We start from the raw sequence: 18,015 nt of genomic DNA on the forward strand, positions 1-18,015 counted from the left end.
GCCATCGCACATTATTTTTTTTGTTTTTAACGCCTTTTTCATTCAATATCTTATTTTTTAGTAGGTCAGAACATTTTTTAAAAGAAAATAATATTGCAAAATAATAAAAACACTTATCTCACTGTGATAAAACATTACTCCGCTAGAGCGCGCTTTGCGTTATTGTGTTGGATTAAAATTATTATCTAATCCGTATATTATGATAATTGTATTACATTTTTTTATTTAATTTATTTATTTTGATAATATGTAATAATTTACAGAAAAAAAAATTAAAACTATCTCCCTCTGATAAAATATCCGTTCGCTAGAGCGCACTACGCGATCTTGTGTGGGATTCTATTTCTGTACATTGTACATTATTTTTAAAAATATATTATATTGAAGTGAAACTTCTTTAGGCGCGTAATTCGGGGACGGAGTAAAACCGAGTCAGGATCGACACGAAAATGCGGGTACCCCCACCACCGCTCACCGTTCACTGTCCCTCTCTCACCATATGCGCTTGTTGAGGTGGGGGAGCCGCTCACGAACGTTCTCTCTCTTCTCTTCTTTCCTCTCTCTCAGACACCAGCGAACTGCGCCACGCCAAGCATCAGCTGCTTGGTTAGTATACTGCGTCGTGAGTGTAATACGAGTGAAATACGTAATTGATTGTGGTTCATACGGTTTAACAAAAGAAGTTTCACTTCTGTCTTGCGTAGGCTTGACACACCCACTTTTTTAAAAATTAACGTTAAATAAAATGTTTTAATTTTTTTTCGTATGAAGCAATTTTTTGTGGTTAGACATTTTATATTTATGGATTACGATTGATTCGCAAACGTTGAAAGTCCCTTAGTAGGAATGTTATTTATTTTGTTATTTTTCGGCGTTATTTCCATCTGTTAAATCCAACGGTTGACAATAGTCATCAACGGAAGCTTCCGCTGGCGTTTTTCCGAATATCGTCGACGCCCATTACTAGTTGTTACGGCGGACTTCGGCAGTTTCCGCCCCTGGTCGGGAGGGCTCGAGTCGACTCGCGACGTGACGGGCGATTAGACGCCGACGCAATCTGTCCGCACCAATTAACCCGTCGGACACCTCGGACGCCGCGACGCCCGCTGAGGAGATGGTGAAAAGATTGAATTGGGTGATTCATTTGCGTAGGTTATTCAAATTGTTCAAACTTTTCAACGATTCATATTATGTTAAAAAACGTAGAATTAAATTTAGCAGCTGAGCAAGTACACTTTAAAGTCTATCCAAAGTGATTTCAAATTATGAATAAGAATATCAACTGCTCACAACAAACTGGATCAAGTAGGGCTGCCACATGCCATATTATTTTTAAATTATTTTACTGTGGAATACCACAAATAAATCAAATAAAATTATTTTGCGCATGCTGGGATTCGAACCTACAACCCGTGGATTCGTAATAAAGAGGCTTACTCTTCGACTGTCGAGACCATAGATAATAAATCAAAGTAGCACTTAAACTCATTTTATTGATTTATCTGCTCGTTTGATTTATACTGCCATCTATGTAAACATATTGAAATTAAAATAAATAATAAATGTTCAAGTAGTAAAATATAAATGATTTGATTATTTTCCCTGGCCGTGCCGTGCACTTAAAAATATGGAAACACTTACACAAATATAGCGGTCAACCCATATTTATTTAAAAATTTTAGAGTAAGCTTTCATCTCACGTTAAATGTATACTAAAAATATTGTATAAAAGGCGGAGCGCTCGCTTAAACTTATCATTGAACGGGTCACCCTGAAAATTCTCTAACTTCTATCTTTGAACCATAGCAGATTTACCGAGGATCACCTCTGCGCCCTCTACGCCGACTAGACAGCCACCAGTCTACGAGCTACCAGCTACGATGCGAAGGCGCTACGAACCTACAGTTGTTTTCAGTTATACGTGAACGATCGTAGCAATTATTTATGAGTTCTGAATACTTTTTAAACTAATTATTATTACAAAATTCAGAATCTCATTATTTTTTAAAGAGGTTTAATGAAGATCGTCTCGTTAATGAAGCTGAAAATTCATAGTGATAATCTTTGGTCGTAATGGTTGACCTTTTTGGAAATTTTTAATTTACTAAAAATTCTCTGAACAGTATGTAGGTAGTATGCAGATTTGAAAAGATTGCAATCTGTTGGATAAACATTTTTTTCTATTAGCTACTAGCGCGATTGTTTCTCTATCTTCACAGCAGACTAAGCCACAGCAATGGCGCGGTACAGCTAGTAAATTATAAACATTCTTCTTTCAGGCAGTTACCACAATATTGAAAAAATGCGAACAAGAGAGTCCGATTAAAAATGGACTTTCTTAAAAAAAATTCAGATCACTTATATAATTATGTGTAAATATACTTTGACTTGCCAAGTCAAAGTATATATTGTTTTTTTGTTATATTTTATTGCATTTTGATGTTTACCATTTCGACTATTTTTATTATTATTTACTAGCCGACGTGTACCCGGCGTTACACGGAGGTATGAAATTGAAGTAAAGTTTTGACCAAACATAATTATTTGTATCACTTGACATGCTTCCCTCGGAGGTCCCCAACTTATTCTACCATTTCTTTTTACACCCTTTTCTTCGTTCATCACGTACGCATCATTTTACCACAAATATTTTTATGTTCGTGCCTTCCTCGGAGGTCCCTGACTTTTTCGACCATTTTATTTCATTTAATTTTACTTGCTTTTACGCCCAGCCGCGTATTACATGGATTTTAAGAATAGAATATGCATAGTGAGCTATCGAAAATTACAAAATTAAAAAAATAATAATCATATAACTGTACACTGATAAACTGAATATGAAACAATATAACAGTTACATAAAATAAAGTAGAAACTAGAACAAGACAAATCACTAAAAACTACATTACCAACGCTTCTACAATTTGCCTAACTGCTGTATAAAAACTACATTATATCGATTTTAATTCGACCGCGTATCTCATTCTAGTGCAGAGATAATTCATTTTTTAAAGTCTTTCTCAGGCATCACCGACTTATTCTACCATTCAGACCACTTTCTAAACACTCCTGACACTAATAAGAACAAACTTTTACATTTTGATCGATATCGGTCCTGTAGTTTTTGAGTCTATAGAGAACAAACAAAGAGAAATTCATTTTTATATATATTATGATTTGAAATTTGTGCTTTTCGTGTAGCTTGTTCGATCAGACGGAATAGACGTAACTGAATTCTTTTGAAAATCAAAAGTCTGCCGAAGTCAAAGGGGTCTTATTCCAACTATTTATCGTATCGTTTTGAATTTCATAAGCCAAGATCCTCCTTAAATTATTATTTTTACTATGCATATTTCTTTCCGTCTACTTGAACTATAATATTAATATTTTATAATGGTTTACCATGTTATTTTTCTTAATTTTTCCCTCTTTCTGAAAGTTTTTGTAAAAGAACATTAAACAGGATACATAAATAATTTTCTTGTTAAATATGTACCTTCATTAAATTTTAAAATCTTATGCTTTGTGTTGAATGTCGTCAAATAAAACATGAATATATTCATTTTTTTAAGTTGGTTTTAAAATAAATTATCACAAAATTGAGTACCTAGTACCTACCTAGTTTTTAAGAAGGTCACTAAAAACATTAATTAAAGTTTAGTTCTGAAACAAAATATCGTGTGCCCTTTTGATTGATTTAGGTTCATCCTTGAGATGGTTTTATTAAGCCCATCACGCACAATGTCAGACACTTTTAAAGATCGTTTTAAATTTTGGTTAACCTTGGATTAAAATAAGTTAATAAACACCAAACGACTTCGTTATCAACTTCAAGTATACAGTTGCAATCACCAAGATTACGAAATAATCGTATTAAAATGATGTAATGGGAAAACAATGAGTTCATTCCGATCAATCACAAACAGACACTATCTTGAAACCACATTTAATGTTCTGTGGTACAGTCACGTAGATAGAATATTGTTTTAAAATCCAAACTATTGATAAAATACAAATAATTTTGCGAGAACAATTAATATGAAATTACTAATAACTAAGTCTAGTAAGGACTTGATACGAACAATTTCCTGGTACGTATGCAATAGTTACTACTCTACACACGGCTGATCTCGTAATCGATTAAAAAAAACTTTGGTTAACGTCAAGTGCAACCATCCTCAAGAAATAAGATACAGTAAAATAATATCATGTATGATGTCAAGGGTAGGCAGAGAGAATGAACCGCCGAACACGTCTTGGAACACACTACTGGTTTTATTCATATTTATCTCATAGACTGACTCTTGATATTACCAAACTCAATTATTTGGTTCACTTGATCGTTCCGTGTCTTTTTCAGGCATCCCCGATTTTTTATACTATTCGCGTCGTATATTCTGCTGACACTCCTTTCTTCGTTCACTTCTTTTTTCTTTACATCAGCCGTTCGTTCTTTGCGAATCTCCAGATTTAGCTCTCGATGAAACGATGGCTGATATAATTCAATAAATAATATATAGATATGAATTAATTATCTATTTCGTTACAATATTCAAATCGATCGGTCTGCGCAAATTCTGTAATTTTAAAACTGAAGACCTGAGGTTGAATATGTAACCCTTTACATACACACTCGTTATGTGACTGCACACGTTCTTTCAGAATACGAGTGAAGGCATTAAATAAAATTTCACCGGAAAAATAGGATAGTCAAAAAATAAAATATGTTGAACAGTGTAAAAGGTTTATTATATATATCTATCCATGTATATATAGAATGTCAATGGTGTCATCAGAATTTCAAATAGGTAGGTTAGCACACGTGATGAATTTACGTGTTGGTGTTGATCCATGTGACGAAGTTGGGCACACGGGTCCAGACACCAGGGTATCCGGCCTGAGCGCAGCCCCTGCCCCAGGAGGTGATGCCAATGAGGTATCCTCCGACGGTCAGTGGGCCACCAGAATCTCCCTGGCAAGCGTCAGCTCCTCCAGTAGCGAGCCTTCCGGCGCAGATCATGTTGGTGGTGACAGTGTTGAAGCCACTGTAGGCGTTCACGCACTGCTGCTGGTTGACGATGGGGATAGTCACCTTGTACAGCTGGACGGGAGAAGAACCGCCCTCCTAGAAAAGGTAAACCAATCATTTATTATTCATTACATTTAAGAAAAAACAAATTACTGACACGATCATAATGATTGTATAATATTGTTGAGAATAAGCAAACATAAATAAGCGAACAGTCGTTTTTGTGCTACACATACTTTTGATAAAATACCTCGAGAAAGATCATACCAGAAATGTAACGTTATCTTGAAAAATTGAAAAAAATCTCGGAAGGCTGAAAAAAAAGGTAGTTAGCCTATTCCCAGCATTGAGTCGAAGGTAATTACCAATTTACCTTGGCTGTAGAGCCAACTTTCTAGGGTTCCTTACTTCTAATAATCGCTGTCTTGTCAATATAAGGTGTATCTTCTATTTTCTTCCCAGGTAGTGGTGAAAGCCGTTAACATTCGTAAAAATTGGAAACATTCAAAGGAAGCCTATGTCATACAGCTGGTACCAAAGGGATTACAAATCGAACAATGAAAATATATATGTATATTTTTTAACTTGCTAAAAGTCCTCGCAGCACAGGGCTTCCAGGAATCGAGGATTCTTATATACTAGGGAAAATAGAGTGGGGTTACCATCCTCAGTAATGAGGAAAACGACTAAAGAAGAAGAAAGACAAAGGAAACTCACGGAAAGGGTTCCCCATCCTGTGACGAAAGCGTTGGCTCCATCAGCGACTGTCTGTCCCTGGGAAGGCAGGGTGACGGTAGCGACAGATGAAGACAGAACCAGGGAGTTGGCGAGGAACAGCAGGGAAATGTCGTTGTTCAGAGCGCTGTTGAAGCTGGAGTGTTGGACGATGCGAGAAACCTGGATGACCTGTCCTCCGCTGTTGTGCAGAGCAGATCCGGCGCGTACCCTCCATCTGCTGGCGATTGTTCTGTGGAACGAAATAACATTCATTTTAACAAGAAATTACGCAGGCAAGCTTAAATATATTTTTATATTTTAATCCGATTAAATTATAATGGTTATCGTGAAGATATGATAAGACATCTTGCTGTGTAAATTCTGTAATCAAATCAAAGTTTTCATCAGGAGTATTTAATGCGTCTACGAATTATTCACCTACTTAAATGTATCTAGATAGATGAAATGATTTATCGGTAACCAAGATGTGTAACGCTGCTGTTGCGTTGAAGCAAGATTAGTTATCCACTAAATTAGGTACACCCTTTCGGGTATAGCATTATTGCCTTTCATCGGAATCGGCTAAATTAATTTAGTTTACGGGTGAGTTATAAGAAAAACCTAAATATCTAACTTTCCTAACACCTCAGACTTATTTGTTCGGTTTTTCGAACAAATAGCTATTCTCGATCTTCTCGTAGGGTCGCATAGAAATCATTGTGTCTCCCTTACTATCATAGTTAGAAATATGATCTAAATAGTGTTAAAAATAAAACAACACGCTTATCATTCAAATCAAGGAAATAAACCGAATTTTCCGAATGAATATTTGTAAATGAAATATAAATATCGGTAATTTTAGTTTAAAGTTTAGTCGAAAAACGTAAGATGAGCCATTTATAAAACATTTTCAGTTTGATTTAAAAATTTAAATATTTAAAAAATGTTTATTTATTTTTAATTAAAAAAAATTCTTTATTTTTAATTAAAAAAATTCTAAGACTATTTCATCACCTTTCAAAAACAGTGTTTAATTTTTTAAAACGTTCAGATTTTTTTATTGTGAAATGGAAATACACACAAATACTCTGACTTTCTGACAGAATCTATTAGAAATACAACGGTCAATATGTCAGTGGACTGAAATAAATAGAAAAAGATATACAAGAAGGAGAAGGAGAAGAAGGGAAAAGTGAGAAGAAGGAGAATAATAAGAAGAAGGAGAAGAAGGAAAGGAAAGAGATGAAGGAGAATAAGGAGGAGAAGGAGAAGAAGGAGAAGAAGGAGAAGAAAAGGATGTTGGAAAATGTATATTTACCCATCAGTGCAATGAGCAGCGGTCACGATGACGTTGCGGGTGATGATGGATCCTCCGCAGGCCTGGTTGTAGGAACCAGATCCGTTATAGTCCAGCAGCAGGGCTACCTGGTAGGGTGCCTCGGTGATGGCAGCCACACTGCCTCCTACGATCTTCCCATCCAACATAGGGACGGAGGGAAGAACGAAGGCTGATAAAGGAAAAAAAAATTAGTTGTTTATACAGTGTATTTACTCTTGAAATATCTATAGCACAGCCGCTGAGAGCTTCATTTCAACATCGCAATATGTTACAAAGAGGAGGTTATGACGGAAAAATTGGCCAAAAGTATTTATATACGGCTGAATGAAAAATTAGAATGAAGTTATTAAGATGTTAGTTGGAAGACTGTAAATCATTACTTTTTGGCAGGATTTTAATTAAACATACATTTATTAAAAAAGCGAAGGGAATACTTTAAGTGGACTTATTTGTTCGCTCAGATTTAGTACAATCTCAACAAGTAAATTTTTTTAATCAATGCAATTTTTTTAAATATTTAGTTAAGGGTGTGTTACAGAATCAGATGTCAACAATAATATATACTTTAAATGTACTCACCATTGGTAGCCACCAAGCAAGCGGCGAACGCTGTTAGCAGAAACATCTTGAAGTGTTTACTGAGGAAGTTTTTTGGTCACATCTTATATAGTGTGCAAGAGGCAACACGATAAGAACAATCAAAAGCAAGATGATAACATCACAACCGTGATTAGGAAAAGATAGAATCTTCAGGAAAACTAGCTGTGCTACAAGAGTATTAAAGTATTATCAATGATTTCTACTTGTCTCGCCAGCTAATACCGGGTATTTCACTACAAACTCATCACATCATTTCTTGTCTCGATACCATCGACTAAAAATAAGTTTTGACACGACCTGAATATAGTATGTTATACACTTGTTCGTGTATTGTCTTTCTGTAGCCTCCCTGGCATTCCCTTCATCAACTTGGACATTAGCAAATCTCCTTATATTTTTCCCGTCTATTTTCCAAACCTCAAGAGGATTTAATTTTGTTCAAATTTGATCATGGACCCTGTACAACATGTTTGCTCTAAAACGAAGAAAAATTGAACTGACTGAAAATATATCAACCCGAATTGAAAGCGGACGAAATTATATAATTTCGTAAATATTTAATTCACTCTACTTTTGGCTTCATATTACACATAACGAAAATAAAATTACTAACTAACCATCACGCCGTTTCCCCGAAGGTGTAGGAAGATAAGGGCCACCACACAACTGTCTTAGAACACGCTCCGGGGTTTATTCATTTTCCTACATCGTCTCATTCCCACTCTTGACATGTGACTCAACTTAAGTACGTCTTTGATTCACTTGGTCGTAACATGCCTTCCTTGCACGTCTCAGACTTTTGCCATTCACATTCATGTCACATATTCTTCTTTTTTAATACATATATTTGAATTTCTCATTTGTTGTGAACGAATGCAAATCTTGAATGCGGGAATTAACCGACTTTCCGACATGTGATTGAGCTAAAACTTTTCAGATATACTCATCGTTAATGAAACTATATTCTGTCATAGTTGTCAACTTTTGGTGTCAATCACGCATACGCATAAAGTATTCCTTTGAAATCGGACGAAATTACAGCATATCTTTAGTTAATTAATAAATTACAGGCGTTTGACTCCAGTCGCTGGAAAGGAAGGTTCAATCCTTAGCGAAACCAAATATTATTATTATTTTCTTAATTTTATGATTTTTTTCAAGACTCATTACACATGTATCTTAGTAAAATACTTTGTTTATAAGGTGTTGATTTTTTGATGTTCATTTTAAATATTAGTGCTATAAAATGAATCATGGTGTATTTGATTCACAAAAACAAGTGGCATATATTCATTATACATAACGGATATTAGTCATTATTGATTATTTGATGTTGTTTGTCCGTTAACCGTATAGGTAGATACTTATCTAATGTGATTATGTTAACATCTGTTGTAGATAAGATTTTCGTTTTAAAATTGGTAAAACCGGGAGTATTTATTAAATATACTTGAATTCATTGGTTGATATAGAGATTACGATAATAGTAAAAAAAATAATTATTTAATTATTATTTTATCGAAAATATATGTTAATGTTCTCACGCCCGACAACCATTTTACCCATCGACAATATTTTTTTACAAACTCAAGTATCCAACTATCACGCAGTTTCTCGGAGGGTTCAACTCTATCTTAGAACAGGCATGTGGCTTCTTTCAACCTTATGCATACTCTAAAACTATTATAATTCTAGCACTCGATTCGACCTGACAAAGGTACATAGTTTATATGATTTTATTTCTCATTCTAATACATGCTCTAACACTTTCATAACTCTAACACACAGATCGTCATCGGTGGCAAATAATTCTTTCAATTCATTAATACGTCATTATTAATAAAAAATCTTACCTTTTGTACTAGTATTTTTTATTATTTATACTTTATAGTTTACACTTTATACTTAATACTTTTTGCTTTATACTTTGTACTTTACACCTTAACATACACTTACACTTTTTAACTTTATATTTATGTTAATAGCACATGTTGTGCCATTTGAATTTTAATAAACTCTCAACATGACCTGACTAACCATTACGTTTCTATTACACAACTTGCATAGTGGAAATCATCTCAGCTGTGCCCCAGGGGTCGCATATGGGACCACTCTTATTTAATATTTACGTATTTTTTAAACTTATACAATCTTTATTTGATTGTTCGGAATTATAAAGCGATCTTGATATTATGCGCATACATACATTATAACATATAAGGTGTTACTCGATAAAAATGAAATTATCTATCCTTACAACTTGAACAGTAAACTTCTTCACTGGATGTCTACATGTAAAGATCTAGGTGTTTGCTTAGACAGCAAATTATTTTTCGATAGTCAGATCGAAAAAATTATATGAAAATCTTACAAGATGCTTGGTTTCCTATTAAGACTAAGTAAAGTTTTCAAAAGTGCTAAGACTCTAGAAATATTTTTCTGTTCATTGGTTAGAAGTCCACTGGAGTATGCTTCTACAATATGGAATCGTCAATATAAGGTAAACATAGATTTAACAGAAAGCAAACAGAATAAATTTTCGAAAAATGTACTCAAGAAATTCAAAAAAACTTCAAATACTATGTTAACTTAACAACAACACTAATACAATAAATAACTTATCAATCACTCGCACAATCACAACATATTCCCACTACGAAAAATTCCTATACCTGGACTTTTTTCATCGTTCTTTTTTATGTATAAAACTAATTGCCAACATTTTTGGCCTGATCAATCATCTAAAAACTATTTGCACTTACCTTTAAAATTGTGATGTGTTTTCTTCGGGTGCCCCCGACATCTTCTACCATTTAATATATCATACCTTACTCACTGCAATTTTATGAGTAGGTAATCATTTTAATTTTTAGGATTATCAATTATCAGATTAGCCGTGAATTTACTAATGAAATGCTCGTTTATAGAAGGGTTGTTAGGTGAACACTCTTTTGATGGACAAATCGTACATCGAGTCTATTATTTTACTATAAAAAAATATTATTTTACATTACAGCAACAAATAGTACATTGGTTAAAGTGATGAAATAATTTACATAGCTGAAATATTTCAATGTCAATAAAGTCTTATAGAATGTGGTATTTAGTAATTACCGGATGACGTGCGTAGTGAATACGTGTGTGTGCGTCTCTGTGTGTGTGTCTGTATGTATGAGTGTGTATATGTATGCGCATTGAATTGTTTATATCATTGATATTATGCTCCTTTTAAATTTGACCAGCGAATCCAAAAAAAATGGTGTTGGAGTTTAAAGAAATATTACTGACTGCATGAAGAGTCCGTTTAATTGGCGCTGCATTGAATTAAGCGAATAGTATATTTAAATTCCTTTGCAATCTGTCTATTAAGTGGGTAAATAACTATTTCAGTAGGTTGAACAATAAGTGGATTTCAGTGAAAAGTATTAACACAGTGTTCTAATAAAATCATTGAATGTTTTAGATAGGGAAACAAACACATCGAAAAATACCGATTAGCCGTTAGATTAGTGTTACTATCGGAGATATTTGAAATATATTTTCATGGCGGAGATTAATTGGAGATTATTATTTTTTAAATTAACCCCACACAGAAGACCCTAAGGTAAATAATTTCCATCAGGGACTATGTCACCTATTGTGATGTTGTGTGGAGGGTCTTTTTTAAGGAAAGGAAGGAAAATAAGTTTTTGGAAGGCAAAAGGTATAAGAGTTGGGTAGAAATCTTGGGATCGGTATATCTAGGAGTGACGGACATATTTGAGTTTATCCAACCCACTGTGGTGCAATGAGACCAGTTGGAGAGGTCGAAGGGTCCCCTAAACCAGCCTCTCCCGATCTGGCACGCTACGCAGATGGTGGGCAGGCGCATCCTGAACACACCTCACCCGATGATCCCGGGCACCCCCACTAAATCACTAAATGTGGCGACGTGGGGTGACCTATGGGAGAGGTGTTGGTTATCCAATAAATAGTTCAAGGGGTCGCGGTATTCAAACCCGACAAAAGTAATTACATGATGTTTATACCTACCTAAAAACAACGTCAATTTAAATAGTGCCTAATCAGCGATAATTTATGTGATATATAAAAAAGAGCCCTTTTTTATATTAACTCCACACAGGAGGCCCTGAAGAAAATAATTTCCCTCAGGGCCTATGTCATCTTTGGGGATGCTGTGTGGAGGGTCTTTTTGTGGAGAGGAAGGAGTGAAGATGGGTCTTGAAGAGTCCCATGTTGTAGGAGGGAGGAAACACAGAGGCTGGCAGTTCGTTCCACAGCCGAGCTGTTGAACTTAAGAACGAATCGTAGAAGCGACCCGTTCTCATGTGACAAATGTCAACTGTGTACAAATGTTGGGCGCGCGTTTGGCGTGTATCCCGACTACGCACCGGTGCCGAAGGGATCAATGACGCTAGTTCCTCAGAGCATCTTCCATTGTAATACCGATAGAACAAGGAAAGCATACCTACCTGACGCCTGTGCTCTAAAGATTGCAGTCCGTTTGTTAAGATTGGGGAATCAATCAAACGGACCGCCCGTAAAGGTTTTATGCCAGCAAAGCTCTAGGTTAAGAGCCAAAGATCTTGCAACCCAGCAACGGAGATCTTCAAATATTGTTGTAAAGTTTCTGTATTATATTTTCTAGATGCGAATAAGCTTTTCTTATTTTTATGTTCAAAATTTTCGTTTTAATACTGTCTTTTATGATTAAATATTACAATTTGATGTCTTACCCGTAAAGTTATTCCAAAAATAAAATATTTATTCTAAACTTGTAGAAAAGTCAAAAAATGTCGCACATTAAAATAAAATGGGTATATTTATCCAAGACACTCTCTAGATTGAATTTAGTTCGGGAAGAATCTTGCAATCATATATAAATGTACCTAGTTGCCAATATAATATGGTTTAAGAAAATGAAGTGAATGGTAGTTCCTAGTCGAAGTATGATACAGTTATATATTACCGAAAGGGATAGTGTCGAATTATCTCAGTGGTAGAGCAAATCCCCGGCGAGGCCTTGAACCTTGTAATTGAACCCTGGACCTCATCCTAGGTTCAATTTTTAGATGCGACCGAATGTATTTCTAATTTTTCTGTTTCAAATTTTCGTTTGAGAATATGTGACCTTACAAGAAATATTATAGCTGAAGGTATTCATACCCTTGTTAACTATATTGTAAACCAGTTGGGCGACTTGTGATGCTGGTTAAGGAAGGGGATGTAGGAAGGAATTTGCCCAAGCGAGATGAAAATATTTAATATTGACAGCCTCCGTAATCGAGGGGAAATACTCTCGACTAGCGATATGAATAGTATACCTACATGCGGCATATGCCAGAGTGGAAGATACTCTCAGTATCGCCCTGATGTTTAATTTTTATTTATTTAATTACAAACAATAAAAAACAAAATGAACCTTTGTCAGCCAAATTGTGTATTTAGTACATAATATTCTTTCAATGGAATGGCGATGCTGTCAAAACAATTTTTGAGAACATTGTTGATTGCATTTGAAGTGAAAGGATGGTTTCTTTATCCTTGAAAGAATCGCAAAGATTATAAGATTATTATATTATAAATTGTAAGACCACCATTCAATTATTTTGCTTGAAATAGCTTTAGCCATGTTTAGTGACCGGATTTGATTAGCCCGGTAGAATGGAACTGAACAGCACCTTACTCTTTCCCATCTCCTTCCCCTCCTCACTATCTTTAACCTTACAACATAAGCCAATTGGTAAAACCATAGTCTCACTGGCTCCAGACGTTTGGGAGCAGTTCGGTATCTTTTGCGGTATTCACATAAAAATATATATATTTTTATAAATTTTCCTATTCAAATACACTTCTCACGTAATATTTTTTTTAAGATTACTAGAAGAAAAATACTAACATCTAGGGTATTTGCCAACATAACTAATCGGCCGATAAGCCGTCGGATTAAATCTGTCGTGATATTAGGTTTTAATGTATTATTGTTATCTATGATTTCTTTTTTTTAATCTATTGTTGCTATAGCTACCAAGCCTTGTTTTATAAAACTCGCTCAAATAATATACTTGTTTTTTGTATAGTGTTATTTTGAAATATATTTTAATAACTATCAAATAAATATTTTTTCTTTTATTATTGGAATAACTTTTGAAACTTATTTTTTTCTCTTTTTTGTTTTGTTTCATGTTTCGTTTATAGTATTATCTTCCTCTTTAATTTAAAAAATATAAATTATTATTATTTTTTTTAAATTAAATGAGTTCTACGAATTAAACACAAAAACAATAAAAAACATAGTATTTTTTAATGATTGAATAATATTTGATGTGATTAAAATATAATATATATTTTTGTGATGTGTTAAACAGCTAAAATATTTTCATGTACCTAAGTAATGCAAGGTAATTTCATGAAATTGAGATATGTTATTTTCGTTGTTAAGGGTTTATTTCATTATTAACACAAATTATGAATATTATAACCATTTTTTAGATGGATAGCATTCTGGACACGGAAGTTATAATTATAAGTATTTCTTTTATATATTCAATAACATTATTATTCAATTTAAAAAACAACAGTTTATTTATAAAGTTAATTGATAAGTTTAGCTTTGCAATTACTATGACAGCTGTCTTGCCGACTTAAGGCATTATGAAGCTGTGGTGAAGCGATATATTTATATTATTTCCATGTACTCATAATTTAAAAAAAAATTGATAAATTTTTAATATCTACGCCATTATATTAAATTCTGAGTAGAATATCGGAAACTATTAGTAGACATTTATTAGCGTTTTATGTTTTCCCAATCATTTTATTTTTTTAAATTTGACTGAAAGTCCTTAAGGTGTTTCCAAATAAATAATTTGGATGACCAAGAGTTTTATTTTCCCCTGCATTATTTTCGTCTTAGCACGGAACTAAAATTACTGATAACAAAACAACACATTTAATTTGAAAAATTTATTATAAAAATTACTGTCATCTCACTTTTTTCGTTTCATATAAAAAGTTTACAAAATTTCATAAATCTTTCTTAAATTGCGGTCGGAACCTTTGGTTTCATAGAGGTGTACATTTTCATTATTGTAGTCGTACACTTTTACATTTGTATACAAAGCGTGGTGTTTTTTTTCAACACCGTTTAAATCATATTTCTCACCGTGAGAGTAAGGAAGGTAGAACGATTTCTTTGAAGCCATATGAGCTGTTTCCAAAAGCGATCAAATTGACTTGAGGGGTGGGATTAAGGCTCTATAAAAAATAAGAAAACTTCTAAGAGGTTGTTAAAAAAATGATTTTTTTTTTGTACTACATTACATAAATTTAATCATTTTGTCTATTGATGGCATCACTGCAATAATTGGCAAATTGCCTTTCACCAAGACCAGTTTTTTGTTTGTTAAGAAGTGAATTCTCTTCAATCCAATCCCTTATTCTTGGCACTCGGGTCCAAACTCCTGGAAATTTGGGCTGTCCGCAGCCCTTTCCCCAAGATGTGATCCCTATGAGGGTGTTGTTGATAACCAGTGGACCACCGGAGTCCCCCGAGCAAGCATCTCGCCCTCCTATCCCGAGTCTTCCTGCACAAATCATATTGACAGTTATTTCCATTCTCACTGTTTCGTAAGCTAGACTGCAGAAATCTTGGTTAACTATGGGGATAATCACTCTATGAAGTTCCTTTGTGCTGCTGTAATTCTGGAAACAACATAAAAAACTGTTTAGTGATGTGTCTAGAAATCATGGACTCCTTCTCGGCGTAAGTGACCAACTACTCATAATCATTCTAATGCTTCCAAAACACTCATCCTACTCGGTAAATTGCAAAATCGCTTTCATTTTGACGAAATTGTCACTGGAAAAAGTCAACCGATGAACCCTTTTGCGAACATTAAATATTTTGTAGCTATAGGTAGGAAAATGATACTTTTTATTCATAAAAAAATCAGTTCCCAAAACCTGCACTTAAAATAATCATGGGTACTGCAATACTGCTCAAAACGGGGGAGGAAACAAAGCAGAACTCAAAACCCAAAGCAAATCTAGAATTGGGGTTCCAGGGACTTCTATTCTAGTAAATTAATAAGCATTATTAGTAACCTACCTTAATCAACAATAATGAAATATGAAAATAACAGTATTTGCTTTATAATCCAAGTTTCTTTGAACAGACAGCTCTTGATGGATTTCCGGCTTATCAAACGGGAAAGACAATCTAAAATTATTGTTATTTGAAGGATGGTGTAATGAGCAGTACAATAGTACAAATTATTTTATAATTAATAAAGTTGATATCGAAAAAAAACTACTCTTTGTGTACTTACTGCTAAAAGTCCCCACCCAGAAACTTCGGCGTTAGTTCCGTCAAGAACTGTGAGATCTTGGATCGGAAGGTTGATGGTATCTACATTTATGCCCAAAGTCAATGGAGTGGCTAAAACCAGCAAGGCCACGTCATTGTCGTACTTTCCGTCGGTGTAATTTTCATGCTGTATCACTTGAGATACTGAAGTCAATTGACCTCCCGAGGCACTGTTTGCTGATCCAGCTCGAATTCGAATATTTGATACTGCAACTCTGAAAAAATTTGGCACCGAACTCACAGGTAAGTTTTATTTCTGCAAATTGTTGGAAGGGTAAGTGATAATGCGACGACAGAACACACCACATTTCTGTTTGATTTATCTAGATTTCTAAAGTGAAAGATCAAAAAGAAAGGACAATTTAATATTAAATAAGTGACATTAAAATTTTCACACATGATTTTCACAAATTTAAAAAAGGTTAACACACGTTAAAAAATCGAAATGGGTAGATGGGTAAGCCACGGAGACATTATCGATGTTACACAATTATTATAGGATCTAGGTATGTTTTGAAACTATATCTGAATGAAATTATTTGGTTGGTCGTATTTTTACCCTTTGGTACAGTGTGCAGCAGTAACGATAATACTTTCACTGATGATGGACCCTCCGCAGTATTTTGCGAATATACCCCCCTTATTCACCTCTATAGAGACTATGTATGGTGCCTCCGATATATTAATCGGAAATTCGCCGACAATTCGTCCAGCTAAACTGGGGGACTGTCTTAAGGTATATCCTGTAAGAAGTATGAAGAGTGCTATTAGACATCTATTAAAAAAATCTTATTTGCGGTGACGTATATTATGGCATGTATCACTGCCAAACAATTAGTTCATCACTTCAATTGGACAGGATTCTAATTTCACTTTGCCTTTTTCTGAGATACGAGGTGTCAAAGTTTGCAAAGACCATTTCCATAATCTGTTTATCGATTTCTGATTTTGAGATCTTGTGTTAGGTATTATAGTTTAACAGTTTTCAAAGGAAACTATTTACTAATAGGAAATACTCTTACCATTTTAGAACATACCTAAACGTGCAAGTTCTGGTTCTAATTATATTTCCTTAATGCCATTCCAAGATAGGGCCACGATCTAATTAAATATTCTCCTTTTAAAATATGTCGAACAAAAATACTTCACACAAGAATGAATCTCAAAATGAGAAAACTTGAATCTCAAAATGAGAAAATATTACATGGATTATTAGAAATCATCCTTTCAAACTTGGCAAGGAGAGAACATAGCAAGGAAAAGTTAAAAACCCTATCCAACAAAAGTGACAAATTACTGCGTCTAGTAAAAATTGATAACTCTCAGATACGAACAAGATGGCAATTGCAAAAGGTTCAAAGTGATTTTAGAACCTTATTAAATAAATAGAAGCCTTAAAAACTCGATGTTAGAACTTCGCCATGCAGGTATCTACGAAAATACAACATAGATGGCTCTAAAAGTTATTATGGTTGTAGAAATGAGCAAAAGAAATGGTTTTGTATTCAAACTGAGTCCAACTGAGGTGACGAGTTATGAAATTTTAGTTTGTGAGATCTATGGAAGTCATTTAAGAAAAAATATATTTATCCACACTACACTGAACGAAGTATTTACCTTTCGAGCAGACAAGGAATGCTAACGTCATTATCACTTCCTTGATCATTCTGTACCTATTTTTATATTAAAACTAAACAATATTGCCTGTGATATTCCATTTATAGTTTTTTCCATCTCTCTTTTATGCTTTTACACAATAAATAATTAAAAAGTGTTACAAATGCACTTTATCTTATTTCAATATTTGTAGATGCGTTCATCGTTTTGTAATCCGATAAAAACACATTTATTTTTATTTTACGATTAATTCACTTTGAAAATTACAACGTATAATAAATATTACATAATAATAATTAATTCTTAAAATATAACTAATCATGCGTAGCAAAGGCTGAGAGTAGA

General features: G+C 34.0%; 2 protein-coding genes across 2 annotated transcripts; both read right to left on the minus strand.

The window, feature by feature from the left end:
• Window positions 1-4,727: 4,727 nt before the first annotated feature.
• LOC149423331 (trypsin-1-like) lies at window positions 4,728-7,714 on the minus strand. Its single transcript, XM_089632675.1, has 4 exons — window positions 7,665-7,714; window positions 7,065-7,254; window positions 5,747-5,996; window positions 4,728-5,125 (listed from the first exon to the last, which is right to left on the minus strand). Exons 1-4 carry the CDS (start codon window positions 7,708-7,710, stop codon window positions 4,832-4,834), a joined length of 780 nt encoding a protein of 259 aa, XP_089488801.1. The 5' UTR covers window positions 7,711-7,714; the 3' UTR covers window positions 4,728-4,831.
• A 7,300-nt stretch (window positions 7,715-15,014) lies between these two features.
• Window positions 15,015-17,701, minus strand: LOC149423332 (trypsin-1-like). Its single transcript, XM_089632724.1, has 4 exons — window positions 17,671-17,701; window positions 16,613-16,796; window positions 16,016-16,268; window positions 15,015-15,389 (listed from the first exon to the last, which is right to left on the minus strand). Exons 1-4 carry the CDS (start codon window positions 17,699-17,701, stop codon window positions 15,015-15,017), a joined length of 843 nt encoding a protein of 280 aa, XP_089488850.1.
• Between the last annotated feature and the right edge of the window lie 314 nt (window positions 17,702-18,015).

The sequence above is a fragment of the Hesperophylax consimilis genome, chromosome 6 (assembly GCF_061612785.1).
Source record: "Hesperophylax consimilis isolate HC1 chromosome 6, BYU_Hcon_1.0, whole genome shotgun sequence".
NCBI classification, from domain to species: Eukaryota; Metazoa; Arthropoda; class Insecta; order Trichoptera; family Limnephilidae; genus Hesperophylax; species Hesperophylax consimilis.

Excerpts from the sequence above, each read along its gene's own strand:
- LOC149423332 (XM_089632724.1), bottom strand. The coding sequence starts at position 17,701 with ATGACGTTAGCATTCCTTGTCTGCTCGAAAG. Across the intron at positions 16,797-17,670 it reads ATTCCTTGTCTGCTCGAAAG|GATATACCTTAAGACAGTCC; the intron begins GTAAATACTTCG and ends TACTTCTTACAG. Across the intron at positions 15,390-16,015 it reads CTGGGTGGGGACTTTTAGCA|AATTACAGCAGCACAAAGGA; the intron begins GTAAGTACACAA and ends TGTTGTTTCCAG.
- LOC149423331 (XM_089632675.1), bottom strand. The coding sequence starts at position 7,710 with ATGTTTCTGCTAACAGCGTTCGCCGCTTGCTTGGTGGCTACCAATG. Across the intron at positions 7,255-7,664 it reads TTGCTTGGTGGCTACCAATG|CCTTCGTTCTTCCCTCCGTC; the intron begins GTGAGTACATTT and ends TTCCTTTATCAG. Across the intron at positions 5,126-5,746 it reads CAGGATGGGGAACCCTTTCC|GAGGGCGGTTCTTCTCCCGT; the intron begins GTGAGTTTCCTT and ends TACCTTTTCTAG.